Source organism: Oryctolagus cuniculus, chromosome 10 (assembly GCF_051225735.1).
Source record: "Oryctolagus cuniculus isolate XC-2025 breed Fujian yellow rabbit chromosome 10, ASM5122573v1, whole genome shotgun sequence".
Classification (NCBI taxonomy): domain Eukaryota; kingdom Metazoa; phylum Chordata; class Mammalia; order Lagomorpha; family Leporidae; genus Oryctolagus; species Oryctolagus cuniculus.
In genome coordinates this window covers 43,583,812-43,605,517 of record NC_142876.1, presented here as the reverse complement: position 1 = coordinate 43,605,517, position 21,706 = coordinate 43,583,812, and the positions used below count along the sequence as shown (strand labels likewise).

At 35.9% G+C, this 21,706-nt stretch overlaps 1 protein-coding gene across 9 annotated transcripts in view; it reads right to left on the bottom strand.

Moving 5' to 3' along the window:
* Window positions 1–21,706, bottom strand: part of NOL4 (nucleolar protein 4) — a 373,533-nt gene that overhangs the window by 250,797 nt on the left and 101,030 nt on the right. For all 9 annotated transcript variants that reach the window (XM_051851303.3, XM_002713494.6, XM_008261193.5 and 6 more), the window contains 3 exons: window positions 14,866–14,977; window positions 13,863–13,975; window positions 1,576–1,708 (listed from right to left, as the gene is read on the bottom strand). In XM_051851303.3, coding sequence (XP_051707263.1) covers window positions 1,576–1,708; window positions 13,863–13,975; window positions 14,866–14,977 — 358 coding nt within the window. The remainder of the gene's footprint in view (window positions 1–1,575; window positions 1,709–13,862; window positions 13,976–14,865; window positions 14,978–21,706) is intronic.

Sequence of the window (21,706 nt, the reverse complement as noted above, 5' to 3'; positions counted from 1 at the left end):
ACATAATATTTGTGGGTTGACTCAATCTAGCAGAGTGGGGAAAATATCTTATACAGGACAAAGATAGATACTTGCAAGAGAAAACTCAACAAAAATGTGTGAGCAAACACTTCTCATGTGTAAGAGAAGGCTTATGTTGAAGAAAGAACAATAAGGTATTACCCTCGAAGCACATGTGACAATGTGCTTTCCAGTAAGGTAATAGTTAAATGCATTTTATTAAAGTCATCATGCATTTATGTATCATTTCAATTACTCCTTGGCCAAATATCCAGAACTGGCAACTCTGAACAAGAAAACAAATTTTCACAATGAAAGGCAGCCTCCTATTATCTAAATTCCCCAAAATTATAGGCTAAAATGGATGAGGGTATAATCAGGTAAAACACATAAACAAATAATTGGATAAAATGGCATGAATTGCTAAGAACATTTCTGTTTTTCTATTATTTCAGTACCAAAAAACTGCCATTAAAAAACAAAATCTGAGGAATGTCTACTCATGGTTTTATAAGAAAGGAGATATTTTGTATCTAAATCAGAAGAACATCATTCTTATCATAATCCCAATTATGTGTTCTGTCCACTGCAATGTCATTTGTGTAAAGCAGGTAAAATATAATCTTAAATTACATTGAAAATCAAAATACTCCTTTTCTTCACATAACTCATATCAACAAGGACACTGACAGCTTTTGGATTCATCTGAAACGAGAAAAAGAAATATCCACCTTTTTGGGACTTGAGATTTCTTAAGCTTTGCCAACATAAACGGCACAAATAGCAGCATGAAGTACAGCAATCTTCTGCAAGTGTCAGAGAAAGCAAGGAAATATCACCCCTGCCCTGGCTGACCACCTATAGATCTAGGAATAAAATCAGAGTCCAAAAGTTCTTGCAAACATGTGAACTGCAGGATGTAGTAAGTGTAATCTTAAGTTTTCATCCACAATTACTCACATAAGGAATATTTACTTGCTTCCATAATATTACACTTAGAAAAATCTACAGAGAGAACTTTCAAAGGTCACCACAAATATTAGGTCTAAGGTGTTTACCACATCTACTTTTCTCAACTTCCTTCCCTTCAAGAACAATAGAATGACTGAGGAATCCTCAGTGGGTCCAGGAAGCAGATCATGATCTTTCTCTCCTTAACATCTGAACAAAGTAGCTGAAAAATCATAGCAAAGTATCTTCTAACACAGCAACATCACTCTGGCAAACTGTTTTTTCTCATCCAGTATATTTTAGTCATAACTTGTCTTTCAAAGAAAAATAGTTTTTTGATCATCATTAAAGTCTTAATTCAGTCAGAAGAATGATGTCCCAAGAAACCAAATCTAGAAAATGTTATCACAGAAACCCAAACTACATTGATATAACACATATATTAAATTTGGGGAGCAAAACCCATACAAACTTGGATTTTGTAACTGATTATTTATTTATAAAACATTCTACGATCTTATCTCTCAGAGGATTGTTAAGAAATGATTAGCACTTTAGCAGATTCTAACACATTGTTGCTTTTTGTGGCTCTGTTTATTTGTTGGTTCAGTTTGAAAGGCTTACCATCTTGTTGGCCATGAAGAGTCTGGGGACTTTGCATTCTTTCCTCGAGATTGGAGCTAAGATCAGAGTTCACAGCTGACATCCGAGTTGAGTCACTCATATCAAATTCATCACTTTCTATTGAACTTTCATCCTGAAAATGGTTTTAAAATATCATCAAGCATCATAAAGCATGGTACATTCAAATAGTGACCATTTTATCTGTATGGTCAGTTAAAGGTCAGCCAGTAAATAAGCTTTTATAAAACGCAACAAAATATGTTACACACTAATAGATGCTTGAAATAACTAATGGAGAAATTTCTATCCTCAAGGAATTACCAGATTTGGAAATATTCAAACAAAATGTCTATGTACACATACTTACATACACATTTTTAAAGGCAAAATAATGTATTTAGGAAGATTATAATGTGGGAATTAGTCTGAATAATGAAAGAATGGGTTTTTAATAATTATATATTTTAATAAGTTACTTAGTATATTATAAAACATAGCATAAAACATGTTTTGATTAATGTTAAATAACCTAATAAAATATTATAAGCTAGACTCTTAGAATATAGTCAGAAATGGTTCACCAAAGTTTTTCTTATGTTAGTAAATAGGATAGATCCTAATGGTAAAAATATCTAGATTCACAGTCTGCATTTGGTGTGGAGAAAAGTAATCTGAAGGTATCCTTTGTTTCTTTACAATGATTATAAATACAATCACAAAAAGGAATTCTAGGCAAAAATGATCAAGATTTCTTTACCAAAAGTCAGTTCATAAAATAATTAAATTACCAAATGGTTAACACACCAAATGGCCAATTCTCCAAAGCCTGTAAAATACCAAATCTAGGCTACAGTCATTTCACTGAAGCAAGCTCCTTCTGGAGAAATTATTTTTGGATAAATGGTGTAGTTATGGAGGCAGAAACCCTGAGAAACCTGTATAAACAATTCACCAAGATCACCAAGTTTTATTTTATTTTGTATATGCTTGATCTGAAAGTTTAACAGTAATATATTTGCATAGCAATCATGTTGATATTTATGTTGTAGAAATCATTCTTTATATGTGTTCACTCAACCTTCATTACAACCTATGAGTTAGGGACTAGCATTCACCCACTTTTACAAATCAAGAAACTGAGACACACTCAGAAGTAGGATTCATATGAAGCCACTGAGCCTAAGGAAATAGCTTCTTTGAATAAGTAGAGTTAGCTTGTTTTCGTAAATGACATGTTGGTATCAAGAGAGAAGATGACATGCTGAAGGGGAAGGGGTAGGAGTGTTCTAGCAAAGTAACCATTGGCATTCTGATCCGCAGATCAGGCCCAGGTGACTGTGGCATCCTTCCTTCACCAAAAGTGTACTTATGTCTTAGTATACATGGCACCACCAGCTCTTCATTAATCCAGCAAGGAAATGCTGCACCGTGCAACCTCTAGCTCACCAGTTACATGGACTTCTCTTGGTGGTACACCCTCTTTCAGTACATTATACTCTTCTCCAACTCTAAATTCTAAGAATATCCAAAGTATTAAAGAGAATTAAATAACAGAATTCAATGTGTGGACTTCAAATATTATCAATGTGTACCATGTAACTAAATATGTATGTATGTGTGTATATATATGTAACTGTGTGCATGTAATAAGTAATGTAGATAAGTATTCTAGATATCCATAAGTAACACAGACGTGCATTACATATACCACATAGAGTGTCTGTGACATCTCAATATGTTAGAAGGTATTCTCAGAACCCATACTTCCTGAATTCAGATCCATGCTCTGCCGCTTATTAGACTGTTACTTTAAGTCAGTCATATAAACTTTCTGTGCCTCAGTTCTTTCAACTATACAATGCAATAATAATAAAGTCAACTTCATAGGGGTATATGAAAATTGAGAGGCTTAAGTATTTAAAATATCTAGAACAATGTCAAGGTAACAATATGTACAATAGAAGGCTTGTGTTGCTTATATATAGAATGCACAATTCCACAACATATATATTTATTACATAAATATATACAATAAGATAAAATAAATTTAAATAAAATGGTAAACATAGCTAATATGTTTTAAGTATCTGTATGTTCTATATTAATATATAAGCTTAGTCTTTATTTTTATTATATATACTACAAATAGCTAATTACATGTAATTTAGTAAAATATTTCTATGGCATATTTATATATAAAATATGTGTGTGTGGGTGTGTGTGTGTGTGTACATGTATCTGTTTAAAGAAGAGCAAGATAAAAAGATTCAGGTCATAGTACCTTTCTTTGAAAAGGTGTTAAACCTGCTACAGCACATTATAGATAATCAATACCCATTTTGTGACTACTGACATTCTTGTTAGCATACTTTTTAAAAAATTTGGACAGAGATTAAATGGTTGTTATATATTGTTGCTATTTAAGCAAACAAATTTTAAAAATTTAAAAATTTTTAAAAATTTAAATGTGCTTCAATATCATAAGTGGCTTAATGATTGAAAATATTTTAAACATTTTTCTCTATCATTACCTCTGAAACACAAGTATAATTTACTTTTTACAGTTCCAGCCCTCATTAGAATATCAATTGTGATTCCTTTATAAAAAGCTTTAATGTGATGGCCAGCATTTGGTACAGTCCATAAAGCCACTGTCCGTGATGCTGGCATCACTTAAAAATAATGATTGTTGTCCTGTTTGATTCAGTTCTGATTCAGCTCCCTGCTAATGGCCTAGGAAAAGCAGTGGAAGATGTCCAAAGTATTTGGTCCCTGCCACCCACATAGGAGACCAGGATGAAATTCCTGCCTCCTGGCTTTGCCCTGGCACAGCCTCAGCAGTTGCAGCATTCTGGGGAGTGAACCAGTGGATGCAAGGTATCTCTCTCTCTCTCTCATATATATATATATATATATATATATATATATATATATATATAATCTCATATATACATCTCGTATATATATATATATGATATACCTTGTGTGTGTGTGTATGTCTCTTCCTGTCTCTGTAAAACCAACTTTCAAGTAAACAAATAAATCTTTAAAAAAAAAAGCTTTGATGAGATTAAGTGAAAGTATTCATCCTGTTAGTTCTAATCATTAACTGTTTACATTATCTTTTAATCAAAGCTATCAAAGTGTATTATAAGAGAAGACTGCATTTTTAATCTACTGAGAGGAATACTAATCATACTAGGGAGAAGCTACTGAAGGTGTCCAAGGGAAAAGAATCAGAAACATGACTGACAGACTATGTAGCGACTTTACTCATGATCACCTTTAGACCATGCATCTAAATCTTTCCCTGTGTAATTCTATATTTTGTTTCATATGAACATCAGAAAAAAGTCTCCACATCACACAATGTGAGCTTACGTCTAACACAACTAACCTCTTATGATAATGAAAACCATGGCTATCCAACTTAGTAACTCTGCTTCCTTATAATTTTTAAAAATTAGAGCATATTTTTATAAAAATAAATTTTTCAGTCTAATTTTATTGAAGTTTTATTTCTCTTTTGAAAAGCTACTTGAATTGGCAACCCCTCAATGATTCCATATTTCATTTTACTTTCCATGTTCTAGATGTTACCCTCTAGAAGAGTGTCTATAATTCACCTCCTAATTTCCATTGATACTGTCTTGATTGGTTCAAAATCATATCACTCAATTTCCTGAACTATGTAATATTAGTTTTCTATTTCACCTACTCACCTCTAATTACTCCTCCATCAGCCCTGCCTATCAACTACTATTAAATTAATCTTTCCATTTCTGAACAAGCTACTCTGCTCAAAAATTTGCAGCCTGTCTATTGTCTCTCAAGTAACATGTAAGCTATTCACTCTAGCATTTAGGATTTTCCATAAAACTGCTGGAAAATAACTCCCACCAATCTCACTTTTGCTGTATATATTTTTTTCACTTACTGTTTTTTCTCAAACCAAATTAAAGTCTATATTAGCACCCTCTGTTTTAAATGCATTTCGTCAAATCTTAGTGTACATGAGATAGACCTTATTAAAAATTCAGAATATCAGATCCCACATTTCAGAAGTTGAGTTATAATCTTTTGGGATGCACTTCTGGTAAACCCCGCTCCGTAAGCTCCGCAGGTTATCTCTTTGCTGGTTACTTACACAGTGCTCTTCAAGAAACCACACTGCAATTATGGCTTTGCTCTACAATATTCTCTGTTCAGAAAAGTAACCACTAGGCACCCACAGCTATTGAGTACTTGAAATAGGGCTAATGCAACGTAAACATTGGACTTCTCATTTTCGCTTACTTGAAGTAATTTTCAATTAAGTTTTAAACAGCCACCTGTGGCTGGGGCCTATATTGGCCAGTGCATATTTGACAATCCCTCATTGTTAAAGCCTGAAAATACATCCAGTAATTCACTATTAGAAATGCAGTAAATATCCTAATCAAGACAGTGTTTTATATCTCACATTCTTTAATATAAATTTCTAGTCAAAGTATCTAAGTATATTTGGAAAAAAATTTAGTTATTATTAAATTCTCTTGGAAAGTCTGTTCAAGTTTAAACTCTACTCGACAGCTTATAGAAGGTCAACTGGTTTTAGATTGGATATAGCATGTTGTAGAAATCTTTTCAACATGGCAAGCACCAAATAACAAGCCAATTGATTAAAAAACTTTGGTAATATAAGAAGTTGAGTAGTTTTTCATGATTACTGATCACTACAGTGAATAGTCTCCATAGATGGTCACTATCAAGTCCTTGCTTTCCTGTACCTATGTACAATTTCTCAGACCAAGAAGTAGTACCTACTCCTTTTCACCTTGAAAGAGATTGCTTTGTTATCTGCTTTGGCCAACAGAATATGGCAGAAGTAATACTTGGCTAATTCCAGATGCCTGGGAGTGTTCTGCTTCTTCTGCCTTGAAAGCCTGCTGCCACAGAAGAAATCTGAGTACCCTAAAATCACCTCATTGTGCAGAAGCCCAAACTAGCCAGCCACATGTAGACAGTGACAGGCTGTGTAAACAGTCATCAAAATACCATTTAAGTGAAGCCTTCTTGAAACCTCCAGCCCAAATCATGTGTAGGTTGAATGAACCAAGTGAATGGTCCTAGCTTACACAACAAGTAACAAAAGAAATTCTATGGTGAGTCCTATTTGAATTCTTAAATCACAAAATAATTCAGATAGTAAATCATAGTTCTTTTCTTTAAGTTCTTTAAATTTAATGGAGAGTACACAGCTATAGATGACTGCAAATTACCTTCTTTTCCCCTTGGGCTATAACATATCACTCAATTTACATAAGTGATTTCTAAATAGTGAGTAGTTAGTGATACTTTAAAGTGGACATGCTGTAGATTAGAAAAACCATGGGCTCTAAAGACTGCAAAACCTAGATTTGAATATCTGATATGTTGTCTAATACTTTTATTATTAGAGTAAGCTTTACTAGCCCAAAGTCTTGGTTTCCCATTTGTAAACTGCAGATGGAACAAACGTATCCACTGTTGAAAGGATTAAATGAAGATGATGGATAGGATAAAGCCTTAGATAGAGTTCCTCCTATCACTTTATGAGATTTCTCTTTTTCTAATATATTGAACCATTTATAAAATAATTGAAGAGCATTATCTTCAGAGTGGACATTTAGCCTAATGACTAAGATATCTTCATCCCACATTGAAGTACTTGGATTTGATGAACAGCTCCAGTTCCTGATCCCAGCTTCCCGCTAACACAGATCCTGGGAGACAGCCAGTAATTGCTCAAGTAATTGGTTCCTGTCAGCCACAAAGTATACCTGAATTATAACCCTGGCTCCCGGCATTGGCCCTGGCCCAGCCTCAGCAGTTGTGGGCTTTTAGGGAGTGAACCAGCAGATGGGAGCTTTCTCTCTTCCTCTTTCTGTCTCAAGTACTTTTTAAAGAAGTATTACTTCTGTCTGTGTATGTGTGTGTGTGCAAACACCTCCTTAAATCCAAGTCAGTCTTTTCCTGAATTTTGTTATCTCTTTTTCTGAATTTTGTTTAGGATCTCTTTCATGTCTTTCACCACTACTCACAATCGTTTAAAAATATTTTATTTATTTATTTATTGGAGAGGTAGAGTTACAGAAAGAGAGAGAGAGAAAAAGATCTTCTGTCGGTTGGTTCACTCCCCAAATGGCTCAACAGTTGGGGCTAGGCTGATACAAATCCAGGAGCCAGGAGCTTCTTCTGGGTCTTCCACGTGGGTGCAGAGACCCAAGTACACTTGGGCCACCTTCCGCTGTTTTCCCAGGCCATAAGCAGAGAGCTAGATTGGAAGAGGAGCAGCTGGGACATGAACCAGAGCCCAAAAGGGATGCCAGCACTACAGGTGGAGGCTTAGCCTACTGTGCCACAGTACTGGCCCCTACTACTCACATTTCAATCCCTGGTAATTTTAGTATCTCTTGAAACATCCTGAACTCTCATTTCCATGGTTTTCTTCTCCAGTGGTCTTGTTCTCCATCCTTCATCCATTTTGTTCCTAGGTATTTCATTACCAGCAACTACAAATCTTCCATCATCTTGATTTCAAGTATCCCACCTCTGCTCAGTATCTCAAATTTTCCAGATCACTCACTCTATTATTCCAATCCCAACAAAATTACTACCCCATGATTGTTGTTTTCACTGACCTCCCTCCAGCAAGAATCACCTCTCTTGACCTCATCTATTTTCTTATATGGACCAAATTCCATGGTATGTCATTTTATTCATACCTTTGTATACCATTTTCCCTCTTTGAATAATGCCCTAAATACAATTAATTCCAAATTTTCCCTCACCTGATTTTACCATTGCCACTATATAGCTGAACATGGAGACAGGCAGTTATTTAAATGATTTCATGTTAAATATAAGATCATGAAACTCAAAGAGGGTCATTTTTGTACTCCATTCACTCTCCACTGTCTAGATTTCTTTTTCTCACATCCACTTATCTTCTATGACTTCTAATACCTTTTCAAAAATCCTCACTTTGCTTCCTTTTTTTCTATTGAGGATTTGGGAGCAAACTGGAACACTCCTATAAACTCCTCTTCCACTTCTGTCCACCTACCACTATTTGATCCTTCCTGCTTGTGCTCCACTCTAAAGTAAACTCTTTCAATTTGGTATAAGAAAACTGTCCTTGACTAATGCCAAGGGCATTACTTCATGAACTTCTCTTTTCCCTGCATTGTTCCCTCTGCTGCATGATTTCTATCAACATGTCACTGTAATGTCATTTGTCTGATCTTATAAAAATAAATACAATCACATCATTCTATTCCCATTCTAACTCTAGCTACTACACCCTTTCTAGGATGCCCTTCAAGGCAAAACTCTTCCAGTGACCTTGATCCCTCTAATTGTCTCTTACATCCTCTAAAATCAGACTTTCATTCTCACTGCCCCAAAAAACTGCTCTATTCAAAAGCATCATTGACTTTCAAGTACAAAATCAGTTCTCAGACTTTTTACTGACTTATGAGCTGGGTTGACACAATAAATTTTCAATGTATTCCTTGAAACACACTTTAGTTTTTTTCTAATCCACAAACTCTCCTGATTTTCCTTTCAACACACTGGCTGTTTTTTCTTGGTATCATCAGTGATTCCTTACCTCCCAGATGTTATAACATTAGGATTTCATAAGTCAAGATCATTGAGCTTTGCTCCTCAACCTGCACTACCATAGTAATACCTCCAGGTACATGACTTTATTTATTACATACAAATGAAACCTGGTCTTACATAGCACTCATTTTTTTCTTCATTCCATATGTCAACAGTCTAATTGAAAACTATTCCAGAATTTCTAAGAAATGTCCTAATTCTACTTGCATTTCTGATGAAGAGCTCACAACTGAACTTCTAATATAATGCCTCAAATATGTTTTACACACAGCATTTTTTGTACAAATTAATAGCTATGTTACCTCCTCACTCATTTAAAAAATCCTGGAGTCATCATTGGCTCTTGACTTTCTACCACGTTCCACATCCAACTGATGAGAAGAATCTTAAAATATATTCATAATGTTATCTCATTTCACTATTTAACTACTACTTCTCTGACCCAAGCCATGATCATTCTGTTTCCTAGACCTGAAACACCAGGAGCTTATATATCCAACTAAACTGCATGGGCCTAAGACCTCTGGCCACCCATGCCATTAGGTGCATCTAGAAAGATGCAGTAAAGGAAGCAGCTTTTCAGCAGAGAGGCACCAGGTGTTTCTCTTCCATGGGAGCCCTTGTAGTGGTCATGTAGCAATTTACATCATTATGTTGAGTAGACTGGGGACCTGGCAAAGCAGGCTCCAACCCTAAAGGAGGGATGGCAAATTACAAAAATCATCCAATTCAAGGAAATATAAACATTATTACGAGGGATTTCTGGTCTTCTGATAAAGTTTGCCATCAGCAATACTGCCTCGCAGCACCACTGCTATTTTAATTCTATCAAAGCTAGAAAGTTACCCAACAGCCAAGCTTTCATGCAGAAGGGGAAATGATTTTGTTAACTCTTTGATACTACTGATTCTGCAATAAATCTAGGTGGTACATTCTTGCTACTTCTTTTCCTGTAGTCTATCCTTAAAAAAAAAAAAAAAAAAAAAAAAAAAAAAAAAAAAGATTTATTTATTTGAGAGGCAGAGCTACAGACAGAAAGAGGGAGACAGAGAGAGACATCCTCCATCTGCTGGTTCATTCCCCAAATGGCCACAAGGGTCAGAGCTGGGCTGATCCAAAGGCAGGAGCCAGGAGCTTCTTCCAGGTCCCCCATATGGGTGCAGGGGCCCAAGCATTTGGGCCATCCTCCACTGCCCTCCCAGGCACATTAGCAGGAAGCTGGATCAGAAGTAGAGCATATGGGACCTGAACCAGCACCCATATGGGATGCCAGCATTGCAGGTGGAGGATTAACCTACTATGCCCTGGAGCCACCCCTGTAGTCTATTCTTAACAGAGAAAACTATATAATTCTGTAAAATTAAATGTCAAATCACAATACATTTCTACCCAAAGCCCTCCACTGGCTTCCTATATTAATCAGAGTAAAACCCATTGGTTCTTAAAAGCATGAGGCCTTACATGACTTAGCTTTCCACAATCTCTCTAAACTCCTCTCCTATTGTAGTCTTTCCTGTTTATTTTACTCCCTCCATATTTACAATTTTTCTGGTCTGTCAGTTGCTGAACATGTGCTTGCCTCAAGAATCTTGTTCTGTATCCCTCTGATAAATATATACCTCATTTACATTAATCCTGGTCAAATGACACTTTCCCAGTGAAAACATTTAAAATTGTTTCTAAAGAAATGTCTATTTCTAGCCTTTGTGATTTCTCTCAACAAGATTTAGCATTTCCCTATATATGAGTGTAGACTTTATTTTCTTTTCCCGTCAACTGAGGATAACCTTCAGAAAGACAGGACTTTTGTCAATTTATTTACTGCTTATCTCCAGAGTATCAGGTTTATAGAAGTTGCCCAGTAAACATTGGTTGAACTTATTGGATTAATCTTTATTGAAAGTCTGATGTAATTTATCGCAAGGCATATCTCACTTGGATTCCATTTTAGTATGATTTACCTCTGACCTGTCTTTCGATAATCAAAATTTTCTAAAATTTTATAAATCTCTAAGTAGTCATTTATATGAATATTTTAAAGGCAGTGTATATCCAATTTAAAATTCTTAAATATGTACATGAGAACTAACTTCCTAATTCAGTTATAAATTTTTTAATACACTTTGTTACTTTTTTAAGATTTTATTTATTTATTCGAGAAGTAGAGTTACAGACAGTGAGAGAGAGAGACTGAGAGAAAGGTCTTCCATCTCCTGGTTCACTTGCCAAATGGCCACAACATTCAGAGCTGCGCCAATCTGATGCCAGGAGCCAGGTGCTTCTTCCCGGTCTCCCACATGGGTGCAGGGGCCCAAGGTCTTGGGCCATCTTCTATTGCTTTCCCAGGCCATAGGAGAGCAGCCAGGATTAGAACCCGCACCCATATGGGATGCCAGCACCACAGGCTGAGGATTAACCTGCTTCACCACAGCGCCGGCCCCAATCCAGTTATAAATTTGAAAGGATTTCTTTTGTGTAAAATACTTACGATGTTTTAAAAGGCAGAAGGACTCAGCATATGTGGGCTGTATTACTGGCACAAAGTTGATCCTTTTACTTTTTGGCCTTGAAATAAACATCAGTACTCAGTGAGCTTTGCACAAATAATTTGACTCTAACACGTTTATGAAATACTGATTTTTTTTAAATACATGATGAATCATGAAAATAATTTTCTCAGTTTCAAGGGTGGACAGACAATATTTTCTTAATTGTCTTGAAAGTCTTAAGCCCAGTGATTTTATTGTTACTTGTTCATTTATTTTTATGTGGCCAGCTGGTAATATATAATCTGATACTGTAACTGTACTAATATATATTCCTCACAAAGTATAACCTTAATAAAGGCTATTAAGATCAAATAATTTTATAAATAAAATTTGAGATTAAGCTTGCTCAAATACAAAGGCAAATAAAAAATTGATTTGAGCTTTATGAATAAAAGCTCAATAAAGTAATTGTAAAAGAGTTTAATGATACTTTACCAAAAACTGTGATAGTTAAAAAACATTAAACCAATTATTTTGTTCTGAAGAAATTTCAAAAAGGGAAGAATTTATTGGCTGAGGTTCTGTTCCTAATGTGGAGAATATGAGATTCCTATTACTTAATATATACCAATTAACTAGTATTAGCAAGTATTGTTATATCTTTTCTTTTTTAACTTTTATTTAATAAATATAAATTTCCAAAGTACAGCTTTTGGATTACAGTGGCTTTCCCCCCCCCATAACCCCCCTCCCACCTGCAACCCTCCCATCTCCTGCTCCCTCTCCCATTCCATTCACATCAAGATTCATTTTCAATTATCTTTATATACAGAGGATCAATTTAGTATATACTAAGTAAGATTTCAACAGTTTGCACCCACACAGAAACACAAAGGATAAAGTACTGTTTGATTACTAGTTATACCATTGATTCACATAGTACAACACATTAAGGACAGAGATCCTACATGGGGAGTAAGTGCACAGTGATTCCTGTTGTTGATTTAACAATTAACACTCTTGTTTATGGCGACAGTAATCACCCGAGGCTCTTGTCATGAGTTGCCAAGGCTATGGAAGCCTTTTGAGTTTGCCAACTCTGATCTTATTTAGACAAGGTCTTAGTCAAAGTGGAAGTTCTCTCCTCCCTTCAGAGAAAGTTACCTCCTTCTTTGATGGCCTGTTCTTTCTGCTGGAATCTCACTCACAGAGATCTTTCATTAGGTTTTTTTTTTTTTTTTTTTTGGCAGAGTGTCTTGGCTTTCCATGCCTAAAATACTCTCATGGGCTTTTTAGCCAGATCCGAATGCCTTAAGGGCTGATTCTGAGGCCAGAGTTCTGTTTAGGACATCTGCCATTCTGAGTCTGCTGTGTATCCTGCTTCCCATGTTGGATTGTTCCCTCCTTTTTAACTCTATCATTTAGTATTAGCAGACAATATAAGCAGGGTACACATATAACTCAGAGCCCTTATTTTGAGATTCTCAAACCAAAATAAGGAGCTAATTAGAATCCTATAGAATACTCAATAGATATATACATATTTAGTGTATAATACATGACAGCATATTATTATATTCTTATACACATCAAATAGAATAATTTGAAACATCAAAACACTTCCAACTAAGAAGAATCGCCACAAATTGTCTCTAGAAGATGCATAAAAGTAAATGAACACATAAAATGGTGATCCAATGAAAATAACTTCAAAATATATGCAAGATGTGAGGAAATAATTAGATATGAAAAATCTATCATATCAATTTTTCTAAATTCCAGACAAAGTAGCCTTAATACCTACATTTCCTTAAAGTTTCACTTATTAAGGAGGCTTTACTATGAACTTTTTCCTTGAAGCTTCCTAGGACTTTGCCAAGATTAGTGCAAAATCTCCTTACTATACTAAGGAGAATCAATCTTTCTCAGAAATGAACAAATTCCCACAATGCAAAAGTAGGTCTACTGAGACAGGGACTCTGACCCAGAACTAAAACTGTCTTCCCACTTTCCCCATCTGTGCAATCTTGGTGATAATTCTTTCATTAAAAAATAAATTGCTGCCTTCAAATACCATCATGCTTAACACAATAGTCATGGTTATCAAACTCCATTCTAGTCTGTGAACAAATGTATATGTTTTCATTTTACCTCATCTTGCTGTGAGTTTAGCAGCTGCAGCTTCATGTGCTTCATATAGGCCATAGTAATTGGCATGTTGTAGTCAATCATGCTGGTCACCAAAGTAGGAGGTTTTCCATTATCTGGAATAAAACATTTTTAATGGGTAATGAAAGTGATACCATATTCTACCTGTAATTTCAGAATGACTCAATTTATCCAAATGGAAACAAGATTCTAGAGATCAAGTCTTTAAAAGGCTGGCAGCAGTGTAGATGGATTTCAGGGGCAAAATAATAACTGCAAAGGTTCTACAAAGGTGTAGCAATACAATTAACAATATGGATAAATCAGTTATTTCCAACTACAGAAGAGTTTTTTGTAAATATCTTCAGTAATAACAAAATAAAGCTAATATGCAAAATAAGTACAATTATTTGCATTTTTCCATTGTTGTGTAAATTATATTCTATGTGTACTTTGTGAGTGCCAAAGGAAATTTTCTCCATTTTTAAACATTTTTTACCAGGTAATTCATTTTACAACATTTTGAAGTATAAAAAATGCATCTGTGAGGTTAATTTGAGAGAGGACATATTTATGAAAAAAATCTAGATAATATTTAATGAAAGCTAAAGTCATATCACAATTTTTATGTAAAAATTTCATTGAATAGATTTTAGCATTAGTCATGATTATTAAAAATTATGAATTGGCAGATTTAAAAGGACATACACAAATCAGTTTACTAAATCTATCTAAAATACCATGAAATAATACAATGAATGGAAATTAAAACACTATTATACAAAAAAAAGTTATTTGCCACAGTTGAAGCAGTATTTCTTCTAGGAATGGGCACTGAATTACTTTCTAAGTAAATATTCAAAATTCACTGCCTCCTACTTGAATAAATGAGATTATCTGACTTCTTGAACTGTTTCAGTCTATCACATTTTTATAAAAATGTGAGATATAAATTTCTATTATGAATAAAATTACTTTAAATCTCACTATTTGACACTGTGGCTACCTTTATGATCTGTTCCATCTGGGTTTAAATGCATTCTTTTCTGGCACTCTGAGCAGCTCATTAGAAACCGTGTCACCGCTTCTCTTGGTAGGAAGGCATAGCTCTCTGAAATCTGAAATGATTCACAAAATATAGGCATTATTATATAAGCTGACTGAGCATGATTTAACAGAAACAACCATTGTATTTCCAAATAAGACGCATTATTCCATAATGGCAGGAAGCACAATGGAAGCATGCACTGCATACCATGCATCATTTCAAGAAATATCTATCCAACTTGATTAGATGTCTCTTAATCATAACCAATAATGCCATGTGGAGAAAAAAATCAACCACATCTGGATGTGTATCTGTTTATATTTCTGCATTTCTTTTCAGAAAATAATCACAGTGTACAGAAAATCTAGTGAATTTTCCTCTTTATTAAAAATTGCCAACATTGTTTTAAAACACACTGCTAGCATGATCAAACTTATATCCAATTTCAAAATTTAGCCCTAAGTAGAAACAATTAACTTTAGATTTTCCATAAGGAGTTTTCCTTTATTATTATTTTATGAAAATTTCAAATAAGAATAAAAGACAATTCAAACAAACTCATGTATATATTTACTGCAGTTAATCATCCCTTCCACAGAAAATGACACATCTGGAAATGCACTTAGGCCATCTATTTATTTCATGTAGGTTTTTCATAATTTAACTTTCATAATAGCTTACATCAATGGTCACAGGTAGGATAGACTTCTCCTGCACCCTAGATAGAACTTAATTTTCAGAATCATGATCTAGAATCATGTTAGAAATCAGTACTCCATGAAAATGATTTTCTTAAAACTGACTTTCCTAACCCCAAGAAATTTCTCACATCAATGTAAATGATTCCTGAAGTGAAAGCGTTAAATTGTTAAGTATCTCTAAATAAACTCTGTCACTGACTGAGACAGTTGTATGAAGAAATCTGAAACAGGGTTACGGCTTCCCACCACAGCACTAATCTTGGGGCAAACTTGGGACAAGTGGAGCAATAAATGAGCTGTAAATTAGACGTAAATGCCAAAGATGACTTCTCAGATGCATGCACAGCTGTTATGAACACTGATTTAAGTTAGTAGAAAGGAAGAAAAGTATGCACCAAATGTATATTTGAGTGTAATTATGTGCTAATTCCCTTTGTGGTGATGGGATCAACTTTTGCTTATCCAGCATTAAGGAAACCCCACAAAGATCTAACGCAAGTAAACCTCATTTTTCTATGAATTCAGTTTTAAAATCTGTCTGCATCACATAGAGAGCACCACTGACTTTCACGGAAAATAAGCGGTAAGGACACCCAAGAGGAGGAGCAATGCTACCTTTAGAATTCGCTGTAGATGATGTACATGCAGGTAATTAGAATTCAGTGCTACTAGGATCAGAAATATGAAACTGTAAGGTTTAAATATAATTTGTAAATTAAGATGTGCATATTTTTTAAAAAGTACTACTTCGAATGAGGCTGGTATTATGGGGGAAAAAGCAATGATCAGAATGTATTTTGTTGAAATGTTAAATATTAGTTACTGAAAAAGTATATATAGATATACATGTAATTTAATTTCTCCTTTATTGTCTCACTCATCTCTTCTCTCCCTTTCAGTACAAACATACATCAGAGTACTTCAAAAGTTCACGAAAACAAGAATTAAAGCCTAAGTTTATTTTGAGGCAAAAAAAATCTTTGAATCCATAAACAATTTTTTTCTCAAATACATTTCCCATGATCTTTTTAAAGTCCCTTGAGATATGGATTTCTAAAATTTTTCTACCAAAATAAAGTTATCTTTTGATTCTATACTTTTAGAAACTTTAAAAAATTTATTTATTTAATTTATTAATTTGAAAGACAGACAAAGAGGTCTCCCCTTTGCCATTTCACTCCCAAAATGCCTATGATAGTGAGGACTGGCTCAGGCTGAAGCCAGGAGTCTGAAACTCAATCCAGGTTTCCAATTTGGGTGACAAGGAGCTACTAAAGCCAATCCTGCAGCTCCCCAAGGTGGGGAATTGGAGGAAGTTGGAGTCAGGAGTGCAGCCAGAACTCAAACTCAGGTACTCAGATATGGAATGCAAGCACTGCACACAGTATGTTAACTACTATACCAAGTACTCACTTCTCTACAAACTTTTTGAACTAACCTCAAATGCACACATGAATTTGATTCTTGTTTTCCTACTTTTACAGAGTGGATTAATACTTTTCATCTGACTTATTTACATGTTTTCTTGGAGATTAGTTTTTTTCTGAGTCTCTGAAATCTCTCTTACTATAGTTCAAAAGTTTAAAAAAGACTGTGGTGCATGCTCAGTCCTGATATTTTACACTTTAACACACATGGAGTTAGAGTCCATTGGAACTAATGCAGTTGTCCAGCATATTTGCTAACAAACATAATTTAAGGAGAATGTTGCATTGATTTTCATAAAGGATTTCTATTCAAACTTTTCTCTATTTATATGAGAGAACCCTCAAGAAAGATGAGTGATGGAGTTAGAGAGACACTCCATTTGTTCCCAAGGCCTCGATGCTCTGAGGAATCTACTCCTTTCCAAAAGTTATTGTATTACTTGTGCAGAAATCTCTTCTGGATCTATTTATCATGGCCTTGCTTCAATTCTATGACGCTTCTTAAGACTGCATGACTCAAATCAATTTTTCTTGGAATCATTACTAATCATATCACATTATTTTCATACTTAATATTCTTAAAAACAACTGCATGTGATGGTCACAAATACATTTGTGTGGGGCTGGTATTGTGGCTCAAAAGGTTTGAGTCCCAGCTGCTCCACTTACAATCCAGCTACCTGCTATTGTACCTGGGAAGGCAGCTGAAGATGGCCCAAGGCCTTGGACCCTTGCAGCCACATGAGGGACCAGGAGGAAGCTCCTGACTCTAGAACAGCCAGCTCCTGTCACTGAGACCATTTGGGGAGTGAACCAGAGGATGGAAGATCTCTCCCTGTGTCTCTCTCTCTGTAACTTTGCCTTTCAAATAAAATAAACAAATCTTTTTAAAAAAAACTCCCCACTTTATACCTTAGAAAAAGATGTTTAAGCAAGTATTTAAGCATATTATTCTCTCTTGTGTGGCTCTGACATTTGGCAAGTCTCTGTTATATAAGATAATAACAATATTTGGGGATACATTTTTGGTATTCAGAGCCCATTTTATGGGGAGACCTGTCAACCCACCACATTCCCCTCCAATCTTTTCTTCCCCATTTACTGATTCTTGGGCACAGAGAAGAAAAATCCTCTATGAAGGTTCATGTCTGAAATGATATTTAATTTTCAGGAACAATATTTATCCTGCCATGGAGATGAAGAGAGAAAACAATTTCTTTCTCTTTGTCCAGAATATTTTGTCCAGACCTGTTTGAAATTAAGAGTCCTGGGATTTTCACGAGTGATGTCACACTGATAATGGAATAGGAGGTTCTAGTGCTCAACCCATCACAGAAACATCAACTTGAACAACCATGTCTGCACCTTAATACCTTCACAAGAGCTAAAGAGATTATAGCACCCAGATAGAACAGACACAAGAAAAGGCTCAACCAAAAAGGAAGAAAGGACAGTTTCACATTGCCCATATCAAATTTCCCTCAAACCCACATAGCACAGCTTGGACAAAGATGAGAAACACCTTCCATAAGGCAGAAGGAAGATAAAGTGAGCACTCAGCTTCAATTTCACGCTGGATTCCAGTGACAGGCTCTCCCTTGCATCCCAGATTCCAGCTTTTTATATATAGTCAAAGCTATGTTCTTAAATAATTTATTGTTACTATAAGATTTTTGTCCATGGTAAAAAGAAAATAACCTATAGTAAATATACAAAATGTAAAGGACAAGAAATCAAAACATAGGACTCTATAAAGTCATCAAATGTGAAAGAAAGGCTATAAGACAGGAAGGAGGGAACCACAAAGCAGAAAACAATTAATAACATGATAATAGTAAGTTTTACTTGTCAATGAATGCTCTTCTAAAACCCTTAATTCAACTATATATTTGGCAACGTAACATTTTCAGTGAAAATACTATATTATAAACCCAGGATGACTAGAGTTTGTCAGGAACAGAGTACAATGAATTGCTATCACAAATTAAAACTAAAAATGACCTCTGCTATCCAAAAATCATATGTCTACATAAAAACAATTGGCCGGTGCCGCGGCTCAATGCGCTAATCATCTACCTGTGGCACAGGCACACAGGGTTCTAGTCCAGGTCACCCCTCTTCCAGTCCAGCTCTCTGCTATGGCCTGGGAGTGCAGTGGAGGATGGCCCAAGTGCTTGGGCCCTGCACCCGCATGGGAGACCAGGAGAAGCACCTGGCTCCTGGCTTCGGATCAGCGCGGTGCGCCGACTGCAGCAGCCATTGGGAGGTGAACCAACGGAAAAGGAAGACCTTTCTCTCAGTCTCTCTCTCACTGTCCACTCTGCCTGTCCAAAAAAAAAAAAAATTGAACTGCAATGTCTTTTGATGGAGTGAATAATGAAATCAGTTTCTCTAAAATAAAGACAGCACAATATTAGTAACTCAATGATAAATCCATCAACCTGAAGAAAAGTCAATGATCAAATTCTATAAAGGGCATTGGTCCTGATCTTCCATTTCTCTGTGTGTGTGTGTGTGTGTGTGTGTGTGTGTGTTTGAAGCAAACTGGGGTGGGTGTGTGGTACTGCAGATTAAGGCGTGGCTTGGGACATCCACATGCCATATATCAGTGCCACTTTCAGTCCCCGCTACTTTGCTTCTGATCTAGTTTCCTGCTAATGCATCCTAGGAGACAGCCAATAAGAACCCAGTACTTGAGTCCCTGCCACCATGCTAGAGGTCCAGATAGTGTTCCTGGCTGCTGGCTTCATTCCAGCCCAGCACTGGCTGTTGTGAGCATTTGGATAGTGAACTAGCAAATGGAAGATCCTCTCTCTCTCTCTCTCCCTCTCTGCTACTGCTGTTGCTCTACCTTTCGATCCTCTCTCTCTCTCTCTCTCTCTCTCTCTCTCTGCTACTGCTTTGCTCTACCTTTCAAGTAGATGAAAATAAGTATTTTTTTAAAAAAAGCAAACTATTGGGAATATATTTACGAAGATTTCACTAACAAACACTGTTGACAGAAGGGAGGATATGAACATTCCACCTTACCAATATTCTGTGCTTTCCAAGAAATAGGCAGCACTACCTTTAAAAACCCTATGACTATACACCAGTTATGAGTTTCCAAGGCTATGGAAGCCCCTTGAGTTCTCCGACTCTTACTGGTGCATAGGGAGATTACTGATGCCATAAACAGGAGTGTCAATTTGTAAAGTCAACAACAGGAGTCACTGTGCACTTACTCCTCATGTAGGATCTCTGTCCTTAACGTGCTGTACACTGAGGCTTAATGCTATAACGAGTACTCAAACAGTATATTTCACTTTGTGTTTCTATGGGGTGCAAACGATTGAAATCTTTACTTAATGTACACTAAACTGATCTTCTGTTAAAAAAAAAAAAAAGAAATTGTCAATTCCCAACTTGACTCTCACTGGGATTAAACATGACAATAGGTCTGATCTGATTTCATCATCATTTAAAAAAAATCATCTATTATTTTTCACTTTATGTTTCTGTGTGGGAGCAAACTGTTGAAATACTTAAGGTATACTAAGCTGATCTTCTGTATATTAAGATAATCGAAAATGAATCTTGATGTGAATGGAAGGGGAGAGGGAGTGGGAAAGGGGAGGGTTGTGGGTGGGAGGGACGGTATGGGGGGGGAAGCCATTGTAACACATGAGTCGTACTTTGGAAATTTATATTCATTAAATAAAAGATAAAAAAAAAAATGTTTCATGCCGGCGCTGCGGCTCACTTGGCTAATCCTCCGCCTGTGGCACCGGCACCCAAGGGTTCTAGTCCCGGTTGGGGCACCAGATTCTGTCCCGGTTGCTCCTATTCCAGTTCAGCTCTCTGCTTTGGCCCGGGAAGGCAGTGGAGGATGGCCCAAGTGCTTGGGCCCTGTACCCGCATGGGAGACCAGGAGGAAGCACCTGGCTCCTGACTTCAGATCAGCGCAGCGCGCTGGCCACAGCATGCCAGCCATAGCGGTCATTAGGGGGGTGAACCAACAGAAGGTTCTTTCGCTCTGTCTCTCTCTCACTGTCTAACTCTGCCTGTCAAAAAAATAAATAAATAAAAAGATTTTTAAAAAGAAAAAAAAAAACCCTATGACTATAAAGCCAAGTGATGGCAATTCCCAAGTGCCACTCAATTTCCCCCAACACAGTGCAGTTAAGATCAAATACTGGTTACCCAAGAGAGCTGGAATTGAAACAATCAACCACAGGACAACTCACCTGCAAAACACATCTTGTAAATTTGATAACATAATTCCAAAAGTTTTCTTACATTTACTTTGTAACATCAGAAATTTATCCTCAAAAACAAATTAGCAAATTTTTTGATCCCACTTGGATCAAAATACCTAACAGGACATAATGTTAGAAAGACTGAACTTCATAAAACAAACAAATAAAACTAAAGTGATCAAAACAATTCAGTAACAATTAGTCGCTTTGTTATTTTTTCCAGACTGTGTGTCTCAAAATTGCATGATATATATTTATCTCCTTAACTCAAGCCATAAAGTAGTGCAAGTTCAGAGAAACACTTAGAGAAAAAATTAAAAGCAAAAAGTTTGTCCTATCCCGTCCTTCCCCAGGACCAACATCCTTCCTCTGTGAGTGCAACTGTGCCTCATTTCTGAGTGCTTTCAACAGCAGGCTTCTAACTACATTCAGT